This window comes from Melospiza melodia, chromosome 2, assembly GCF_035770615.1.
Source record: "Melospiza melodia melodia isolate bMelMel2 chromosome 2, bMelMel2.pri, whole genome shotgun sequence".
NCBI classification, from domain to species: domain Eukaryota; kingdom Metazoa; phylum Chordata; class Aves; order Passeriformes; family Passerellidae; genus Melospiza; species Melospiza melodia.
In genome coordinates, this window is record NC_086195.1 from 83,067,393 (window position 1) to 83,087,310 (window position 19,918).

Here is a 19,918-nt window from a genome sequence, read left to right on the forward strand (position 1 = left end):
GGGGTGTGGGAATGACTCCGCTCAGCACGGACCCTGCCCACCATGCTCCCTGCTGAGCATCCCACTCCAAGAGCCACGTGTAGGAGGAGACAGTTGCTGTGTCCTGTGTGGAGTGCAGCACGGACAGCCTTGGGAGCAGAGACTCAGCAAAGGCCTTTCAGAGGGGGGTGTCCTCTCCAGTGGGCTCTCCCACAGAGCCCTCCCAAAAAATATCCCTGAGATGCCAATGAGCTTTTGGCACAGCTGAACAGAGGTTTGGAGACCTGCTGTTCTGTATACAGACTCCTAAGTCTCATGTTAGAGCCCTGGATCATTTGGAGGATTTTTTCTGGAACTATTTGAATTTTCTGGGACATTTGGATTTAGGTTTGTAATAAGAAACATATAATGAATTTGATTCAGAAGGCTGTAGGATGTGAGGACAAGACTCTAATCTCTTTTCCTCTTGATAGCTCTTCTCCTCACACAATAATAAGATTACTTGTAAATCCCTGAATATTAGGGTGTCTTGGGACATGAGATTTCATTGGTATTATCTTGTTTGTGCTCCCAGCAGTACTGAAATAAGTGGGCAAAACCACTTCCTTTGGCTTTGCTGACCTCAAGCTCACCAGGAATGGGTTCATCAGAAGCAGGGCAGGAGCATGTGGGGACACTTTGGATAGGATCCCCTTCCCCTTGTCGATGGCTCCAGCCAAATTAATCACAGCAGTCTCCTTGCACAGTCAGGGAGGGAGAGGTGAGTCCTTTTTTGACACAACACATCCCACACTAAATATTAGTACAGGTCAGGTGAACCCAAAAGTAATTTCTCTGCTTTGGTAGAAGAGAGTCTGAGAAGACCAGCTCAGAGAGCTGACACCCTCATCTCCAGCACTTACGTCAGGTAAGATGAACCCTGCCAGGACAATCTGCCTCCTCACCTTGCTAGGGCAGAAAAGATTCCTTTTGCTCTTCAGGTAGTTTGATAAATTCCCATACTTGCAGTATTCAACAATCACCATCAGAGGCCCTGGGCAATTAAATTAAAAGAAGAAAACACCAAACATTTTGAGCAGCATAAAGCAATAAAAGGTATAAAGCATCAGTTCTGAGAAAGAATCTTTCATGCCCCCAGAATAACTGGCAACACATCCTAAGAGCTAGAAGGCTGCTTGAAGAACACTGGACATAATCAAAATAATACTGCTTCTGGAAATTAGGGCAGGGCCTAATTTTGGAAAGCTGGGTCTTGAGTCTGGGTCCTGGGGGACGCTCTGTTTCCTCTTTGGGCAGTTCAGACTGGAGTCCCACAGCCCAAACACACTTGATGAGCTAAAATAGGTGACATACCTAAAACAAACAAACTCCCATACTGGTCTTTTGATTTTCTGGGTGTGGTGTCATGGAGGATTTTACAACAGCTGCATTGTGATTCATAGTTCAGGGCCAGCAGCTGATACCCCTTGTTCCCAGCCTCTCCAGATCATGTTTAACTTGAGCTTGAGCAGTGGAGTGAGTGAGAAAAAGGACAGCAAGTGGCACACTCCTAAATTCACGCTTCACATATTAATCCTAAAAGAAAGTTTAAAGAGAGGAAATGTTTAATCACTTCATTAAGTGACTGAAAATCTCTCTTTCTTTTCCTCTTTTTTTCACCAACTGCAGGATAAGCTCAAATATAAAAGTTACTAACTTGACCTCTGGATGAAAAACAACATGGGTCACTGGCTGTTATTGGGAGATAATCCAAACTCATTTTCAGAGCAGTGCAGATTTTTTTACCTCCATTTTTTGTGCAAGCTCCCAACAAATTCACGATGTTGAGATGATGACCAATGTGGATTAGGATTTTCAGCTCTGTCATCAGTGCTTTGTACTCACTTGCTGTGGCCCCTTCTGTAAATACAAAATAAAAAGTCAATGTGAAAAGACAAAGTACTGGTCCTGCTGAGCTTTACCACTTCTTGTTGCTTTCCATTGAAATAATCTCTGTTACTGGATGTACTTCTTGTATTGATGTTCTCTCTCTATTCCTCCCTGCTCAGCATCCTCTTGGTTGCAATTAAACCCATAAAAAGAGTCAGGCACTCAACTTCCTCCCAGTAGGCTCTATCCTATTTAGAACTGGGAGAATTATTTTTTTTCATGAATAGTTCTGATGTTTCAACCAAAAAAATTGAAAGAACAAATGAAAAGGGATTTCATTATGATAATTATTCTATCTAGAATTGGCTCCATCTGATCTCACTTCAGCTATCTAAGGGTTATATGCTAGCCTGAACTAATCAGCGTTTTAAGGGACCAGTGTCAAGAGCAAAGTATTTCAGAAGCTGATGTAGCCATCAAGTTTAGCCATCTGTATAAGGGAAGGATGATGGGTGATGCCTGCCTGGTTCTGTTCATTATGTAGGAAGCCTGGAGATAGACCAGGGAAGTAAATATTAACTGGTTAAAGTGAAGTGACTGCATCTCACCCTTACCAGTCATGGTCAATAATAATAGGAATGATGTAAGAAGCCCCTCAAATAGATCCAAAACATTCTATTTGGTGTTGAGTGAAACTTCTCATTCCCCCTGAGCAATTTTTTTTCCTGCGGGATTTGATTTTGTTAAGAAAACAAGAAAATTCAAAATTGCTTTGTGAAAAGGAATTTTTCAGCTTAGTGACACCAAGAGCAAGAAAAAACCCTGTGGAAAAAACCCTTGAGCTGGATCTTAAAGGGCTTGGTTTCAACATCTGAATGGAAACATCTGAAGTTTCTCTTGGTGTCCCAGACAAAACTTGTCTTCTACTTGGTGATCTGCTATTTGCTTGTATGGGTGGTGACACCTCTCCTCCACCACATGGGAATTCTGTGAGGATGAGGTCTAATGAATGACTGCAGAGTTCATGGATAATCTAGTGAGGACACAAGGAATGAAGCAGATCTCCCCATGCTTTGGGTGAGATACTAAAGATACCTAGAGAGGATCTGGTCCCCACTGGCTCTCTTCATTGTCAGCAGAGCTGAACAGGACTCAGTTCCCTGTATGCAGGAGGAATCTCCATTCCATCCTAAGGAATCTGCCTTAGGATGTTATCTCTCACCACTGCCAATGAAGGGCGTTTGAGTGGCTAACTCAGATACAGGCATCTGCTCTGCACATGCACGTGTGAATCCCACCAGGAAGACTTCTTGTAGCTGCCCTCTGCTCCCAACCATTCCAGGAGCACCCACGACTCCTTGGTGGTGCTGGCTGGCACAAGAAGCCTGCTGATGTGCATAAAGAAACCCTGAACCCAGCAGTCCACTCCAAGGGCTGGAGTTTACACGTAGACATCTCCTGATAAATGACAAGTAGGCATGTGTGAAGCTGGGAGCCACTGGCTAAGATGGATTCATTCAAACTATTCCCAAACAGAGTCAAGGGAGAGCACTGGGGCTCCAAGCCATACTGGCAGAATAGGGGATGTGTCCTGGCGGAGAAATAACACCAGAAAGGATTCAGGGATTAAGACAGATAAGTAGTGCAGCAAAGCCAAGTACATGGGAGGGATGCCACGGGAATTCAATCACAGCTGCGGCAGACTATGACTGAACATCATCCTGCTTGCTAACATCCCAAGAGCCCTCTTCCAATTAACGAGGGGGTTTTTTCCTTTCTGCTCCAATGAGGAAGGTGGCAGTGAATAGCTGGGGGATGATTGTACTTTCAGATGAGCACTGGTGTATGAACAGCGCTGGCAAATCCATTGCACAACCTGGGTGTCAGCATCCTGAGCACTGTGTGATGAGCCTGCAGCCAGTTCAGAGGGGGCACAGCTGCACAGCACCACCAAGATTTAAACTGCTCAATAAAACTAGCTAGTAAAACTATTAAGCTAAAACTGTGTTTAGCTTAATAAAAGGGTCTTCATGAAGAAAAATCATTATAAAATCTAACTGAGAAGGTTAAATGAGATGCTAAGTCAGGCATATGTGAATGAGACATAAGACATCTGGTTTTAAGAGGAAGATGATCATTCCTTGGAATGAACGACCAAGGAAAATATGAAAGCTTCTATCCAAGTTTCTTTACATCAAGGTAGATACCTTATACTTCAGCTAAATTTCATTTACAGCATTTGGTATAGAGTCAGTTGAGCATAATGGTATGATTTTTACTGAGAATGCAGTTCTTATTTCATACTTCTGCCATTTCATTTGTGGTGGTCCTGCAACTTGATTTGTACACGAGGCTTAAAAAAGTTATTGGGGAAATCTTTTGCTTTTGGCAGAACTGTATAAAAAATGCACCACTGTATAAGGCATCATTTTTTCCAATGCAGCTTTGCAGCAAGATACCTTTCAACATTTTCACAGCAACTATTCTGCACGTTGGTGATTTCCTAATTCCAAAGGCAGATGCTTGTACCACTTTTCCGAAAGCTCCATGTCCAAGAGACTTTCCTGTCAAGAAAAGAAAGTGGAGAGATACATCTTGGTAAGAAAAAAGGAATCCTGTCAGCAAATGGCTTCATAAATCATGAACTGAAAAATGTACTTTTCAATGAGTCCCATAAGTACATTTCCAACATGTAGCTGGTTTGGGTTTTTTGGTTTATTGGATTTTTTTTAAAAGTAAACAGTCAAACTAGAAGACAGAGTCATCAGAGGAAGAAAGTGATGGGAGTGAAAATGTCACTAAATGAAAGCAACCATTCGTTGGAGGTACACTGGCTTCAAATTTGATTTTTTTCAGTCTATCTCTGCCAGAGAAAGATTTTGCTCCACTTTTCCCTGAGCACTCTGCATGGTGCAGCAGCCTGTGGTGCTGCCAGTTAGGTTCTCAATAGCACAGACCCTCTTCCCCTTTGACAATGTGTTCGCATGGACCGCTCTGGCTGCCTCTGCCCTGCTACAGAGGCTGTCAAGGCTTGCCCAGGGAGATCTTGTCAACACCTCAGCTCTAGCAATAAGTTTTATTTCCAAGTAACTATTTTCAGATTGCTTTTGTGCTTCACCTTCAGCAGAACCCAGGTACCAAAGTGGCTAACAAGAGTATGGCACCAGGATCTGCGGTGTAGAGAAGAGCAGAAAATAACAGTCAGCTTTTCACATAAAAGCAAAGGATAACATGTACCAGATATTTGTTTCTCAGATATGCACATGTGACATGACCATCTCCACAGGACAATTTCCTGTTCCTATGATGAACACCTGTTTGACTAGCTCTCAGGTGGACATCTATCTTGTTGGTATCTGAGTGAGAGATTAATCCCACTCAGATACTTGCAAGCAGAGAAAAAGAGCTGCTGTCTGTACTAGTTTAAATCAATACTGCCTTTTAAATGCATACATTGTATCTAAACTGTAATTCTCAGTATGTCTGTCAGTAGTAGCAAATAACATATGTTATAAAAGAAATGGAAACATGGAGTATGCTAAACCAAAAAATACCCCAGAAAATTATTTCCACCCTAGATTTGCAAAAATGTTGTCATTTTTTTACAGCAAATAAAAGCCACAAAGAGCTTGATCTACATGACTGAAAAGCATCAACAGACTGACTTTGGTTTGTGAAGGGCTTAGTATTTGATGGAGAAATATAGATGAATCAGTATGCATCTAAAAACCTACTGTTGCCTTTTTCAGTTACTGGATATAGATTGTGTAAGAGAAGCACCTTTAAGACTCAGGTCTCAGATTTTCTTAGTGAATTGATGCTTTTGGTCCTTAACATTTTGACTTTGTGCAGACTGGTTTCTGCACAAAGAACTTGCAGTTTGAGGTCCTATAAAACCCGCCATACCTTTGTTTAATCCGTAGCTTTAATCTGTTTCCATCACTGTTAATGCACTTCCCACGTTGTGATAACCTACTTAGTCACCACTTGGAAAACGCAGCGGCTCATAAAGCTGCACAAAGCTGCTAACCTTTCAGAGAGGAGAATGAGCACTGGAAACAGCACTTCCTTTTCTAAACAGTGATTCAATGGGAGACTCTAACAACACTCAGTCTTTGCTGCTCTGCTGCTGCTTGTACCATGCTGAATAATAGCACAGGACAGGGCTGCTTTAACTTTACATCATGCAGCTCAAAACTCAACACTTTAGTATGCAATTGTGGCTATGGCTGTTCTTGCAAATGTCCCTTCTGCTGACATACAAAGTAACTACAAAATTATTAATCAGAGGAATATTAAGCTGCCCAACCATCTGAACAGTCAGTCATAGCCTTTGAGCAGCTACACTGGATGTGTTTGGGGTAGTGCTCAGATGTGTAATGCTGCAGCATTTAGATCCAGACCAGTGAAGCAAAGTGCTCTGCTTAAGTTTTCCACACTTGACTTGGATTTTCTGGGCCGCTCAGAACGCATTAAAGTGAACATACGCCTCAGTCAAGGAGTTTTGGATCAGGAGAATTTCCTTTCAGTCCCATTTTAGCAGAGTCCTTCAAGCATGTCAGTTGTTGCACCTGGAGCATTAGCAAAAAGCACTTGCAGGCACTGCACCCCATGCCTGTGGGAGGGCACAGGCTCGAAGATGTGCTTCATTTCTCAGGTTCTTTGCCTCTGCTTGAGTCATCTGGGTTTTCCCCACGGGTGGCTTCACGTTTTCCATTATGTTACACAGGACAGCTGTGCACGTGCAGGAGAGTTGGAAGCGCTGTGCTCAGTGCCAGCGCTGTGGGCTTGCAGGGCACAGGAGGGAGCAGGGCTCAGGAAGCTCACTGCCCCCAGAGCCTGTGACACTGCTCTGCAGCCAGCAGCCACACTGCCCCGGGCCCTCTGTCCCAGCATCAGCACTGTGCCACCTCTCCAGGCCGGGAAGGTCAAGCCCAAGCGGGAGGGGAGAAGGGTGTGATGGCTCAGCTAACGCAGCGTGTTATCGCCGACCGCACTGACACTGATTTATGGCACCAGCCTTTTCTGCCTAATGAAAAGATGGCATTTACTCTCAGTGAGACTAATCTATGCTGAATGTTAATTACCCTGACTTCAGTGATGCCCATCTGAAATTCCCTGTAATGGCTGTGCCTCTTACAGATGAAGGGAGAGTCCTGTTATATAAGCATTGCATTGCAGCCGTGGGCTGTGTGTATGCATGTTGGAGGAACACACAGCAAAAGAGATGTGGGCTGAAAGGAGAGACTTCTTTGCAAAAGTTATAACAAATATGTGTCCTGGAAGATAAGTAGGTGGAAAGAGAAAAACAGTCGCATCAGATGCTGGAAGGGGTTGCATTTCCAAGTAAAAATATTTTTTAAAAACCATAGAAGCACATTTTGTGTTTGTGAGACACTAATCCTCAGAGACTGCCAAGGTTATTCAAAGACTGAGCCAACTGCCATGTAAGCAGGACTTGCACTGAGCTAATCTAGCATACTGCACATACACAACTTCTTCAAATCTGGTTCTCATTCATTGTCAGCATTCTTTATTTGTTTACACCAGTTCTTCCACTTTTAACTCATTCTCTGGTCATCGTTCGTCACCTCTGGACTCCAAACGCTAACCCTGAAAGGCATGGGTTTTTCCTTGGTGTTTACATTCCATTTCTGTTTGTTTCTTTCCCAGTGGTCACATTGTCTGCACATCAGGCTCTTGGTCCATCGCTGTAAGAAAATTGTCTGAAGATTGAAGTCACTCCAGCACAAGGTTCCAGCATTCCCAGAATTGTATATGACAATTATAAATCGAGAGCAATGTATTTCAGCTGTGCTTATCCACATCTGGCCACCTTGTGTCTTCTGGCAGGCAAATTTAGTGTGATCCTAATTTTGCACATGTTAACCAAGCTCTGTTCCTGATACCCAGGAGACAGGAGGAATCTGTTACAGCTCCTAACTAAAATGCAAGGATTTTCTAGACCTTGCTGTAGGACAAATGCAATGCATGCCTGAAAGAACAAACAGCACTATAGCAACGAGGCTGAGCTTATCACTGACATTTTAATGTTGACCTTCTTGCTAAGATCTGTGTGATTTCTGGAGGGATTCATCAACTTCCAAATAAGGTCCCTTCCCCTCTTCCCTTCTCATCAGTCCCACACGAGGCTTAATAAGGAATGGTCCCAAACCCACGCCTTTACTGGGGCATCTATTGGGGAGCTGGCTGTAGGTTTAAAGTGTTCAAGGGTATTTATTTTTGTGTGGACTTACATGTCACATTCTTGCTCTTTATGGTTCAATAACAGAATATTTATAAAACTGCAGCACAGAGTGAAAACAAGGAGATTGTGCTGGAAAAAGAAGGACAGGGAGAAAAGGGAAAGGGTGCAGGATGGATTATGAGGCCTTTTTCCAAGTTTCTGGGTTGAAGAAAGGGAAGAAAACCATAGAATCATAGAATATCCTGAGTTGGAAGAGACCCACAAGAATCATCCTTGTGGATGATCCTGGCCCTGGACAGCACAATTCCAAGCAGCACACCATGTGCCTGTGAGTGTTGTCTAGATGTTTCTTGAGCTCTGTCGGGCTGGTGTTTTGAGCACTTCCCTGGGGAGCCTGTGCCAGTGCCCAATCACCCTCTGGGTGAAGAACCTATTTCTAATATCCAACATAAACCTCCCTGACACAACTTCGGGTCATTCCCTCCGATCCTGTCACTGGCACCAGAGAGAAAAACTCAGTGTCTGCCCCTCTCTTCCCCTCACAAGGAAGTTGTAGCTACAGTGAGGTCTCCTCTCCACTCCTCCAGGCTGAACAAACCAAACTACCTCAGCTGCTCCTCATACAGCTTCCCCTGCAGACCCTTCATCATTTTTATAGTGAATCACCAAAACTACAGTAAATGCCAAAGGTCAGGCTCCCGAGTCTAGAGAGAGAAACCTCGAAGTTGGCAGTCTGATTTGGAAATCTTTGGTTGCTCGTTTTGTGTCATGTTTTAAGAAAATCACTTTCCAAAATATAGAATGCATCATTCTTGTCTATATTCTCCTTCTGTGGCAGGGTGGCCAACCTAATAGAAGAGGGAAAGGCTGTGGATGTTGTCTGCCTGGACCTTAGTAAAGCCTTTGTCACTGTCTTCCACAGCTTTTTCCTGGAGTGAACAGATAGATTATCCATGGTTGGACTTCATCTTGAGGGTCTTCTCCAACCTAAAGGATCTTGTGGTTCTATTTTCTCTTTCCTACATGAAGTCCAAATATACATGTGAAAAGTCAAGTAGACATGGTCAGTCAGTCCTAAAGGCTGAAATTCATTCACAGATCAGTGCTCTCAGCGTGGAATAGATCCCACCAAACCTGGCAGTACACTGTGCTGAGTGCCTAGAGCACATCCAGCTCCTCTTTACCCATAGTTACAGACGCATCTTATTCAATCAATCCAAACTGTAAATGAGCTATTCCAATATTACCTAGTTTGAGCCTTTCTCTTGCGATTTCCCACTTGCTGGCATCATAAGGTAGACGTTCACATTGCTCATCTAAGGGGACTTCATCAGGATCCATGATGATTGACAGGTAATGGTTGGTCTTCATTTCAGAGGAACGAGGCTGGAAAACAAGGACATTGCAGAATGAAAAAGAGGATTAAAGTGTCTATCAGCATCTTCTTGGATCAAGGGCTCCAAGTTAATTCTGTTCACAAGGCTGCATGTTTCACGGCACACTGGATGGTTTGGTTAAACTCCCTTTGGCTTTTCTATATATTTCAAGAGTTTTTATATAAAAGAAACTCCTTCCTCTAGCTTTCCTCCCATCTGGACATACCAGTTTCTTCAGTGAAATCCATGTGGGTCTCTATTAACATATGGTGTTATGACACAGGCCCTTGCACAGTCAGGAGAAATACTTTCAGCAAGTGACTAAACATTGCTGATAAAAATAACTTTCCTTCATGATTGTGCAAAGCAAGAAGTGGCCTCATGCAACAGATGGAGTTCTACTGCCAGTGTTTATTTGTTCCATATATCCCGCAAAGATAGGTCATATGTGGTTAGAAATTGTGCAAGACAAGTCCTCAGGACACTGGACATTGTACACTTCACAAACTGCTGACAAATTTGTAGGATTTTTTATTTCTTTGGTATAATTTCTGAAAATTTTACTCAAACCATTTGAGTCTGGAGGAATTTATTAACAGCTGGACTCAAATGCGTGTTTTAAAACAGAAAATTTCAAATTAATTTGCCAGTTTAGTTTCTCCTGAGCAAATGTATTATCCATTTCACATGGGAAATATAAGGCAAGATGAATCTGATCTGAAAGTTCCCTGCAGTTCATCCATTTTGAAATGTAAGTTCCTTCAAAGAGCATCAAGATTTCCATTCTAATCCACTGGACTTTTCTTGACACAGGAGTACTTACCTTTCTATAGAAAAGGTCTGGCGTTTGTCATCATTTCCTAGCTATTAGTTGGAAGAACTGAACCTGAAGGTGTTGCTTTTCCTAAACTTGTGGAAGTAGCACGTGGACAAAGACATACAGATACCCCAAACATACAGATATAACCATATATTCTCTTTTCTATTATTTGCTTCAACTGCCTCCTCATACTTTCAACTTCCCTCCCCTAGTTTGGAAATATGTCCCTAATACCTGCATTTCTATGCATGTTTTTAAAGAAGGATATTCCCAGCAGTGCATGCCTTGATTACAAACACAACTAGACTAAAATGACAGCAACTAACAACTGCTCATCCTCCCCAAACCCATACATTTTTTCCCAAGAAGGATGCACTGATGCTTGGGAAAAAGGCTGAAAGCCTGTCTCCAAACCATCCACTAAGTCTGGAAAGAACATGGATAAGCAGGATATGAGTGGAAACAGAAACTTGTGTGGTGCTCCAGAAGGGGCATTTCTAGACAGAGATGTGTGTACCACAGTGCTCCTACCCAGTACATTAAAAGAGCTTTGAAGTGGATCCATTCCAGAAAAAGCAATAGGGGAGTAGAAAAGTCAGGCAGTTTCCCACAGTTCTTTCTTCAGATGAACTCAATATCAAAGTTTTGGCACAAATAGAGATTTGAAGCAACATTTTCAATGATGAAAAATTGTTAAGGATATAATCTGTCCCTGTGTGCATCACAGAGAGGTTTTAAGTAAATGCTCTTGGACAGCATAGTTTTTTTTCTGTTGTGGCAACATAATTTGTATATAAAATTTAATTCAGAGCTAATTCCAGTCATAAATCTTTGAGAGTAAGGGCTTATAAGAGAAACAGAGAGAAGACCATAAACATAGACTAACACTAGTTGGAAAGTTGCCTCAACATGTCACTTAGTTAAAGTCCCTTATTCTACATGATATTTTTATTATCTGATGATATTTTTATTATCTTTTAACAATCTAACAAGTTTTGGTCTCATAAAAAAATAAAAAAGATCTGCAAACCCTTGCTACACTTAAAGCTTACTTTTTCCCAAGATTTGCAGTCACGTTATAACTTGCCTCATCATTACTGTTGAGCATTCAGTACTGGTCCCTCTTGCCTTGTAATTTCCCTTACAGCTATGAAGTTTCCCCACAGTTTCAGCTGACCTCCACTTTCCTTTCCCCCAAACTCCCACGCATTTCTCCTCACCAAGGCTTGCGGCAGTAGGAATGCAGGCAGAGGGACTGCTGCCGTACTGCCCTGATTTGGACTGCTTTCCCATCAGTCAATAAAAGTTCTTAGTACCCAGCCCAAGACACTGGCAGGCCTTAATATAGGTTGGGATGACATGGTCTGTCAGCCAGCTGTGACGTGCCCAGCTGTGGTGGCTGTGAGCAGATCCCTGTGGTGCTACACTGTGATATCCTGGGCTGGTGGTGGAGTGGGAGCGAGGAGAGGGAGCATGCAGCCATTTCTCAGCTCATGTCTTGCAGTGCCCCAGTGCCTTTCCTCAAATCCATCTGCTCCGGCAGGTTACACTGAGGAGTTTTATTTTGTGCTTGGGAAAGCTGCCATGGTTTATCCTGCACACACCACACAATGCAGACAGGGTGCTGTCAGCAAAAAGGGGTTTTAAACCATCACAGTCAGCCTTGGACAAGAAGGAGGGTCAGTTAAATCAGAAGCAGGGGCAGTTAAATTTGTCATGTTGTTACAGGATCATCTGCTCTAGAAGCTGCACCATCAAAACTCCTTCAGCAAAATATCACTTTGGAAGTGATGTAATTGTACCAGACACTGTGCGAACCAGACCCCAGCACATTCTGTGAAGATCTGTCATTCCCACTCGCTCAGATCTTCAAAGACATTAGGATGCTAAACCCCCACAGTTTTTGTAAGGGAATGAGGATGCCTTTGGTGTGAGTCAGGCGGCCAAGTGAGCCTCAGAGCCTTGTCCCCACCCAGGCTTTTCTTTCTGGCTTACTCATGCTCAGGCTTGCAAGTCACGGTTCTCCAGCATCCATCAGCAGCCTGGTTATTTCACCAGGAACAAGGGTGAGCACTATCAAAGAATCATAGAATCATATGATATTCTGAGTTGGAAGGGACCCACAAGGATCATCAAAGCTCAGTCCCCGGCCTTGCACAGGACAGTCCCAAGAGTCATGCCATGTGCCTGAGAATGTTACCAAACACTCCTTGAGCTCTGGCAGACTTGGTGCTGTGAAAGTGAAACAGAATTTTTCTTTGGTAGACCTGACAATCCCAGCAGCCTGGGAAAAATTTTCTGACATGACCAAAGGGCTGCCAAGGAGAGGCAGGTGCCGCAGGGCATCGCACCAGACATCCCTGTCTGTTCTTACCCTCTTCAGCTTGCGAATGAAGAGGGTCAACAGGAGCCAGAACAGCGTCGCAGCCACACAGGTACAGGTCAGAGTTATCAGCTCCAGGTTTGACCTCTCCGATATGCCTGGGAAAATCAAGTGGGAAACATGTTAGAAAATAACCTGCAAAACAAGGGTACTTCATAGTTTTTGTTGGTTTTTTTTTTTTTTTTTCCATTAAAATAAAATACCAGGAAGGACCAGCTCTTTTCAATGGGGTATTAATCTCTGTTTGGACTGGCTCACAGAGCCAAAAAAAAGCCTCCTGCAGCCTCAGGAGAGGACAGGGCTCACAGAGGGGATGGCTCTGCTGAGGTGGTACTGTGGGGTGAGAGCTGCTGCTAACGTGCTGGAGAAGCTCCTGGGAGGGTTTGTGCTGGTGTAGGCACCAGTGACTCCCAGTGTGACCCAGGGCAGGTTGCAGAGGTGTTGCTTGGGGTTTGCTGTCCAGGACCTGATGCCTTTCCTTGTCCACTTGTCAGAGATCTCTTCCCCGCTAGTGGCTGAGCCCTGCAGCCTGCACCTCCATCTCAGACATGCTGTAAACCCTCCAGCCCTCACCAAAACCATCCCTGGGGGTGACCTGGGGATTCTCTTGGAGACTCATGGTGCTGCCAGCAGGAGTCCATGAGCTCTTTTTCCCATGGCTTGGGTGGATCTGATCTGTCACCTGGGGACTCAGCTCATACCCAGCATGCAACCAGGGTCTTGAGCCCCATTCCCACTGGGCAGAAATCCAGGGCACATGGCCTAGCCCTCCCTCCAATCCCCTGCTCCCCTGGCAGGCTCTGTGCCCCCAGGTCTCCAGCCTGTCACAGCAGCAGCACATGGGAACGCAGGACCCCCTCCTTTCCCAGCAGCACCCCACAGAACCTGGGTGGCAGGGAGCTGGGAGGGCTCTAGAAACCAGGGAACTGATTAAGCACAGAAAGGGAAAAACAAAACCGGCCACAACTGAAAATGAAGCAGCAAGAAAACATGAAGATTAGAAATCTGGAAATTATTACAGCCCACTGACAAATCTTTAAAAAAGCCAAAATAAAACTCACTTCAGACTGCTATTTAGGGATTTGTAAAATAGATTCAGAGCAGTTTGTTTTGCAAATCCTGTGATTGCATCAAAAATCCGACACTTCCCACAATATGTTTTCCGTCGGATTGGTAGAAAATGCAAAAAGAACCATCATACCCTGCCTCTTATTCTGATGTACCCTCTAGAGAGGGTAAATGAGAGGACAAGGAGGAGGAATTCTGAACATCATTTCACAGTAGTTTTGTCTGCACTTGCAGAGTTTCAGAGCCTGGCAGCTTGGTGTTACTCCTGACAAATGAAAAAGGTGCAATTGTGTTTTACTGGTTACTTTACTGGGTAATCCAGAGGGATGTGCTGCCTTGTTTTAGGCAAAAGGCCACAAAGCTTTGTTTAGAGGACGCGTTGCTTAATTAGCATAATGCATTTCCTCCCTAAAATGATAATCAGATTTGTATTCATGTCCCATATCTAAGATTTCCCTGGGGTGTCCATTCTGGAACTTTGAGAATAAAGCTCATTGAGGAAAAACATGGCTGCAGCTATGAATGGAGGTACAATATTTTCCAGAAATACCAAGAGAGTTCTCTTTTCACAAGTACTTTTTTCAAGTACTTGATTTAGATATGGAACATAGTGATAGCATAAATAACACAGCCCAATGCTGCTTGCCTATTCTCTGGCATCTGCATTTCCTTTTACATTTGGATAGTCTCCTCTTGCTTCTGACCAGCACTCCTGCAGATGGCAGATAATAGTTTCTGATAACTATTCAGCAAAACCTGGAGGGGCTGAAGGTTCATTGGTTGCCACAACTTCATATGGCAGGAGACAGAACACCCATGAGGTACAGCCAGGCCTGGGGTGGAAGACAGAAACTCTCTAACCACTACAGCAGCTGCCCAGGAATCAGCAGAGATGTGAAGGTGCTGTCTTTGAAATGTTTGAGCAAATGTAGGCAACCAAAAAGCATTTCTCCAGCTGGCCTGTGTTATCAAATGCCAGAGGGCTAGTCTTGCTGGAAGCCTTGAAGTCAGAGCTCTCTGAGTGTCTCTCAGCTGGGCAGAAAGAAGTTTCATTTGAGGCAGAACTGGCAGGAACACTCAGAAGAGGCCTTAGAATTAGCAGAGTTTGGTGAGGCTTTAATCAGTGCTAAATGCCTCTCTCTGCCTGGTAGCTGAAGATTTCAGGCATCACCTTACACCTCCATCCCAGAGCTTTACTCACCTCACACCTCATTCAACAAAGACTTTTCCCTGTGTGCAGCTCTGTCCCATCTGCCTGACTCTGCCCCAAGCAGCTGCCCCCTTTTTCCCCCTTTCTCCCCTACAAAAGCCCCCCTGCACCACCCCATGTCTGCAGGACTGCAGAGGGGTGAGTGAAGAAGAGTCACCAGCAGCAATTTCTGTCTTTCAATAGCAACAGAAGCCACCAGAACCATGCAAGTAAGCCAGGATGAGACCCTGGATTAATCTGCTGGTCCCTCCAGCTACAAGCTCAAGCCTTTGGCTGGTATGGGCTTTCTCACTAGGATTTCAGCTCTAAACACCTAAACACTGTGGTGCAGCTCAGGCATCAACCAGGGAAAAAGAAATGCATCCCTCACCCCTACCCCATTGGTATCTACTCTGCTCAATCCATGTGATCTCACAATCATAGCACGGCAGAACACAGCTCAGAGATGCTGAGGAATGTCCATCCTCAGAGTTTGTCATAACTTAGCCAGACCATTGGTGATGACCCTTGTTTGAACTGAGGTTGAACTATCGACCACCAGGACTCCATTCCAAACCTCTTTAGTGGAATTCTGGGGTAACAGGAGCCTTAGTGTCCCCTGATGTCCACCTGCAATCTTGCAAACTGAAGTCATGACCTGGGCTGAACTTCTTTTAGTAGCGGTGGAAATTCCAGATAAACTTCATGGAGAAGTTCCTGATGGCTTCAGCATGACTCAAAAGGCACAACATTTTGAGATAAAAAGTCAGAGAGGTTAGATAGATAGATAGATAGATAGATAGATAGATAGATAGATAGATAGATAGATAGATAGATAGATAGTAAAGTTATTTTAAATAAGTCATTTAAATAGAAGTTATTTTAAAAGCTAACACCATTTTCATAGTGTCAGCATTGTTCAGTGAATACTTGATAAATGTTTTCCTTTTCATCAGAAGGATTCACATTAAGTGTGATAAAATATCAGCTTTAAGACAGGGTACATTGTTGTATTCATTTATATGTCCATTTTCAGTGAGCATAAACTGCTCCTTCCTTTATCAACACATCTCCTTCAAAGCAGCACCTCTGCAACTAGCTGTATCCCTGGGGCTGTGAGGGTCCTCAGTAGAGGAAGCAGGAAATGGCTTTCATGGCAGCTCTGCAAGCATGTTGGCCCCCCTAAAAAAGCTGCCCAAGAGTCTGTGTTCACCACATGCCCAGCAGCATTTCTCCCCAGACTTTTAGGGGTACAGTCCCCTCCACCTGCTAGGTGCTCTGGCAGCCATTTGCTGTTTCTATTCTGTCCTTGCAGATTTGGTGCCTCTTCAGTTCCTCAGCCAAGAGCAAGCAGAGAGATTGCTCTGACATGCCCACAGACATGGCCCTTCTTCTCCACAGATAGCTCAGCAACCCCTGATTCCAAATCCAACACAGCCTGCAATAATTTCAAAACAGCCCTTTGATTCCCCCACCCATTCATCCATCTCGGACACAAAAATAACACATTGTTTTATCTGTGAGTATAAGAATGTTTTCTCAGAGGAAATAAAGAGAGCAGACAGTTTCCTTCCTGACTCACTCACAAACTACTCTTCCAATCTGCTAAACGTGGCCATCGACATGAGGCACTGCTCTGCTCCCTTTGATCTGCAGCCCCGGGTTCAGAGAGCCCCAGGACAGAGGCAAGGCTTGGTGCTCACAGCAGCGGGAACAGGGCCTCTGTTTCTCAGAGAGACAAGAAAGTGGCAAAGCTCAGGGAAAGCCTTCAAGCTCTGATCTTGTCCCTCCAGGCTCAGGGATGAAGTAGGAGGCTTCCTTTCCTGGGAGAGGGACAGACATTCCAGAGCAGTGTAGGAATGAGTAAAAAAAGCTGTAGTGACGTCCCTTCACGTAGTAGGAAAAGAGTGGAAAGACATTTTCCTTGATCAGAGTAGATAAGAAAAACTGCCTCTCTTTTCATCATCCAGTCTCAAAGCCATAAATTTTAATGTGATGGTCTTCATCTCCTGCTCCCATAGAAGTCATACAAGAACATTGCTGGTGGTCCCTCAGGACATGTAACCACAGCAGAAGTCTTCCTGGATGCTTCCTTTCCTCTCCTCTGGACTAGGATATATGACTTCCTAGAAGCCATCTGACAGAATGCTTGTGTTGTAATAAACAGCCAAGCTTCAATTATGTTTAAAATCAATACAATAATGAATTACATTGTCCAGGACTATGAATTAGTAGGATGATTTGGACAGCAAGCAGCTGGCACAAGTTATTCATTTAGCTGTTACAGCAGCTGTAAAAGCCTCTGTATTATCAAGGCACTTAGAGAGAGGTGATCCTGCCTCTCTACTCTGCTATTGTGAGACCCCATCTGGAGTGCTGCATCCAGCTCTGGAGCTTCCAACATAAGAATGAAGTGGATCTTTTGGGGCAAGTCCAGAGGAGGGCCACAAAGATGACCAAAGGACTGAAGCACCTCTCCTATGAAGACAGGTTGGGACAGCTGGAATCATTCCGCCTGGAGAGGAGAAGGCTCCAGGGAGACCTTTTGGCAGCCTTCCATTACTTTAAGGGGGTCTAATAGAGAGATGGTCACTTCTTCCAAGGGCATAGAGAGACAGGACAAGGGAGAATGGTTTCACACTGAAAGAGGACAGGTTTAGATTAGATATTAGGAAGAACTTTTTTACTCTGAGTGTGATGAGGCCCTGGCACAGGCTTCCCATGGAAGTTCGGGGTGCTGCAGCTCTGGAAGCGTTCAAGGCTGGGTTGGAGGAGGCCTTGAGAAACCTGGTCTGGTGGAGGTGTTCCTGCCTTCCACTAGAGGAGGCTGGAGCTAGAGGATATTTAAGGATCCTAGAACCCAGACCATTCTATGATTCTATAATTATTCATAAGGGGATAGGTTTTTAACTCCTCAATTTCACCAGTTTGGCCAGCCCACACGTGCATACACTTATCCCTGACCTTTTAAAGCAGAAGCATCATTGTATCATTACTATTAACTCCAACTGTAGACACACTTATGGCAAAAAATCAATACTAGTTGTAATTGTCTTGTCCTGCAGAGTATCCAAATACTCAGAAGTATTCAGACACATTTAACAATTATATGAGAACATCCACAAACATATAATCTCCGCCTAAGAGGCCTGGTTATATTCCAATTGTGTTTTTAAGGAGCAACTAAATGCATCCAGGACTACTTACTTAACACCAGGTCAGTAAAATAGATTATGTCAAATTTAATACAGGCACGACACTGACCTATATGGAGAATGTCAACCTACTTCTCTAATCTCATAATTCATGAGCCAAAAGGATGCTCAATGAAATTGAAAGGTCACTTAATAAACTTCCTTTTTATTTAATGTAAAATTAATTGATTTCCCTGCCACAGGCATGAGTCGAGATTGTCAGAAGGCAGAACAATGCTGGACATTTAAATTATTAGCATGATAACTCAAGTAATGGTTACAGAAATAACTAAATCAAACTACTTCCTTGTAGTGGTACCTTTGCATATGTAGCTATTGCTAGGCTAAAATCTTCCAGTCTGATTTGGCAATTCACTTTACACTGAAAAATAAACAAATCAGAACATCCCAGGCCTCTAATTTCTATGGGATTAATCTGAAATGGGAAAATATGTGGGTAGGAGAGTGTTACTTACCCTGGTTTTTGTTTGTTTTGCTGATACTAAATTTACATTTGTCTTCTACCCTGACCTGATCTTTGTTGGGTTGAAGCAATTCTTCTTTTTAGGTCAGTGTAAACACACTCTGAGTTAGCATTTCCTGCTGGGCTTCCTTTCCAACCTGGTATGCTTCCCTTGCTAGGACTTCCATCAAATTGCTTCAGAGATCACCAGAGGAGTCCCAGGTCATACCCCTGCCCTTCCAGCCTAAGAACATCACTCTGGAAGGCTTGCTCTTCCCATTTAGTGTGGTGCTTTACCTTGTACCGTGACATACGCCGCACTCTCCACGGACCCTTTCAAGTTGGTGGCTATACACTGGTAAAGTCCTTCATCCTCCTCTTTTACTCTTTCAATAAACAGCATTCGGCTTCCAGGCCCTAAAATTATTCCTGTGAAATGAAATATTTTGCAATGAGAGTGAGCCAGGATATAAACAAAACCTGGCCCTTGTGTAATAGTATCTGCTTCAAGTTCTTCTCAGAAGAAATCTGAGCCACAGACTGCACGGCACAATGTTGTCTGCAGGAAAGCCAAGTGCACTTGGACGCCTGTGAGCCTCTTGGAAATCAGTGTTTACAAAGCACTTGTGTGAGTCAAAAAGCTCAGCCTAAGGGAATGACCTTGGAAGTACTTGGTACTGTTTGTGTTGATAGCACTGTGCCTATGCTTTCATCCAGGTAAGCACTTAAGCATGTCTGCAGCTTTTGGAAAAAGGATAATCTGATTACTGCGCTTACAGACCCAGGTCTGCCCCAGAAGCAGCTCAAGCTTAGAGCCCTTCCCAAAGCCCTTCAGACTGTCCCTATGGGCAGCAGACTTGCTCCACATCTCACCTGCCCATGTGGTGTGGAACGATGGGCTCCTTCACAAAGGGGCTCCGGATAGTGCAAAGAGAATTCCCATGAGGGAATTACCTGAAGTTTTAAACATCTTGTTTATTCCAGATAGGTCAACCCAGAAGGCAGCCTGGACAATACTCCAAGAAGCAAGGAAGAGGCAGGGAGCAGATTTGGTCTCAGGACTGCTGCTAGGGCACCTTCTAGCCAGGAAACATGCAGTCAAGTACACACTTGTGTTTGGCTCCATCAGAACCACAGTCCCATCAAAATGTATTCCCACTATCTATTTCAGGCACCTAACTGAAGTGCTCTGACCTACCCTCTGGAAACATCTCCCTGGCTCCCAGTTGTATTTGTTGCATTACACCAAGTTAGACACATAACATTCATTTTGGAAGATAGTGTTATTAATGCACACTACAGCAATGTCATCACTGTAAAGCTTCATGAAATCTGTCTCTAGATTAAGTTTAGTGCTTGGGCTGGAAGT

General features: G+C 43.9%; 1 protein-coding gene across 1 annotated transcript in view; it reads right to left on the reverse strand.

Annotated features, from left to right (window-relative positions):
• FLT1 (fms related receptor tyrosine kinase 1) overlaps nucleotides 1-19,918 on the reverse strand; it is a 107,516-nt gene that overhangs the window by 14,608 nt on the left and 72,990 nt on the right. The window contains exons 15-20 of the mRNA XM_063149095.1: nucleotides 18,847-18,978; nucleotides 12,627-12,733; nucleotides 9,304-9,442; nucleotides 4,308-4,412; nucleotides 1,765-1,878; nucleotides 924-1,012 (exon numbers count right to left, since the gene is read on the reverse strand). Coding sequence (XP_063005165.1) covers nucleotides 924-1,012; nucleotides 1,765-1,878; nucleotides 4,308-4,412; nucleotides 9,304-9,442; nucleotides 12,627-12,733; nucleotides 18,847-18,978 — 686 coding nt within the window. The remainder of the gene's footprint in view (nucleotides 1-923; nucleotides 1,013-1,764; nucleotides 1,879-4,307; nucleotides 4,413-9,303; nucleotides 9,443-12,626; nucleotides 12,734-18,846; nucleotides 18,979-19,918) is intronic.